This window comes from Monodelphis domestica, chromosome 7, assembly GCF_027887165.1.
Source record: "Monodelphis domestica isolate mMonDom1 chromosome 7, mMonDom1.pri, whole genome shotgun sequence".
NCBI classification, from domain to species: domain Eukaryota; kingdom Metazoa; phylum Chordata; class Mammalia; order Didelphimorphia; family Didelphidae; genus Monodelphis; species Monodelphis domestica.
Window position 1 is genome coordinate 255831097 of NC_077233.1, and position 2027 is coordinate 255833123.

The window sequence follows — 2027 nt, forward strand, 5'->3', positions numbered from 1 at the left end:
GCACAACAATGTTGCTCCAAAGAAATAGGAGATGCCAGGACAGGGCTAGTAACAGGAAGTAGTCAAATTTGTATCAAAAATAAGCTAGGACACTTGTCATTTGAGTGCTTATGCACAAATCACTTAAGTATCTAAAAGCTTTAATTTGTCCTCAAAAATTAAAATAATATTAGTTTACTATGTGTTCACAAGAGTTTTCAGAAAGCATTTCATAAACTTTAAATTTCTTCACAAATGTAAGTTATTACTATTATTATTATTACTACAATTATTACATTCTAGGTAAAAATAGATAAGGATCTGAACTTTGATGGGTGCAGTGGGGATAAAAGTATAAGCAAGTGGAAATTTCATAGGTAATGCTGAAGAGATGTGGAAACTGACTAGATTTGCAATATAATGTGCTAGATGCTAGAGAATTACAAGATTTCTGGGAAGAATCCTTTTTCCATACAAAACTTAATCCAGAAAATATCTAAAATATCTAATGGTGAATTTACTTGCCTTTTTACAAATAAACCAGAAGATGATTTTTAATTGGATTCTTCTAAAATGAATGTAGAAACTAAATAAAGGAAATCAGAAAGTGGAAGGAAATTCCGTCAAGAAATGAAAATTACACTCAACACTATTTAAGAGAGAGAGTAGCCTACAGGCCACATATTTGAATATACTGAGACAAAGGATAATTGGTCTCCCAGCTCAACCAGCCCCAAACTATCCTCAGTATCACTATGACCTCCTGGAGCTTGTTGCCTGTTGCCCTGGCTCTGCTCTGCTCCAGCACACTCTGCTCCCTCGACTGTGACTTAACTCTGGGACTCCAAGAAGACTTCTCACTTCTGAACCAAATGAGCACATCTTCCCTGGTGCCATGTCTGAAGGATGGGATCAACTTCAACTTCCCAAAGGAAGCCATGGATAGAAGCCAACTCCAAAAGGAAAATGCCACAGTCATTGTTCTTGAGATGGTCCAGCAGATCTTTACCCTCTTCAGTCAAAATGCCACTCCTGCCACCTGGAATCAGACTCAAGTCATACAATTGCTCATTAGACTAGATCAGCAGCTGGAACAGCTGGAGAGGTGTCTTGGGCAGAATGTGAAATGGGAAGAGTTTTCCTTGAGAAGTGAAAAGACCAGGTTTGCCCTGAAAAGCTACTTCCAAGGAATAAGCCAGTACCTGCAAGGTAAAGAGTATAGCCCTTGTGCATGGGAGATTGTCCGAGTGGAAATAAGGAGACTTTTTCTGTTCATGAGCAAACTCGCAAGAAAACTTAGGGACTGAGGATGAAGAAATGGACTCAGAACATTTAGCAGCCTGACTAAAAGTACTATCATTTCTGCATTATCTAAAAAACATCAGAATTTGTTGAATTGTTTTTTAAATAATTTAAGTTCTCATTGATAAAAACATAAGGAATATAAAGAATTTTCATCTGTGCTCAATAGATAAGTACTTTTAATGTTTTATAATTGATATTTATTTATGCTGGTCATTCACTGAGGAAATTATTTATTTGTACAGTATTGAAAATGTCATTTTTAACATTAAATTTAATTTTTTAAAAAACCTTTTGCCTCATTATTTTTACTAAACAAACTCTCATTGAAAAGGTAGTTAGATGCTCTGAAAAGAATGGATTATATATTCAATGGAACAATTCAACTTAAACATCATTTACTGAGCATTTACTAGATACAAAGTAATGAAAGAGATATTGGTAACACAGACATGAAAAAAATGACCATTATTTCCCTCAGAAAGCTGATAGTCTAATGCAGAGTTTTTAATCCAAGTTTCCACAGGGTCAAGTGGATAAATTTCAAGGGTTCATGAACTTGGATTAGAAAAATGGTTACATTTATTTTCACTAACCTTTCATTGTCCTTTAGCATTTTCAACTGTTAAAAATAATTGATTCTCAAGAGAGCATAGAGATTGCCCTTTTCATGGGGGTCCTAGATACTTTTCCAGAGTACTCCAGTAATACTACAAAAGGAGTATTGTGGCTATGAGAGAGCAAGA

The 2027-nt window shown here is 35.1% G+C and overlaps 1 protein-coding gene across 1 annotated transcript; it reads left to right on the forward strand.

Moving 5' to 3' along the window:
- Nucleotides 1–734: 734 nt before the first annotated feature.
- On the forward strand, nucleotides 735–1286 carry IFN3 (type I interferon 3). Its single transcript, XM_001373450.2, has one exon. It carries the CDS (start codon nucleotides 735–737, stop codon nucleotides 1284–1286), a length of 552 nt encoding a protein of 183 aa, XP_001373487.2.
- Nucleotides 1287–2027: the final 741 nt, after the last annotated feature.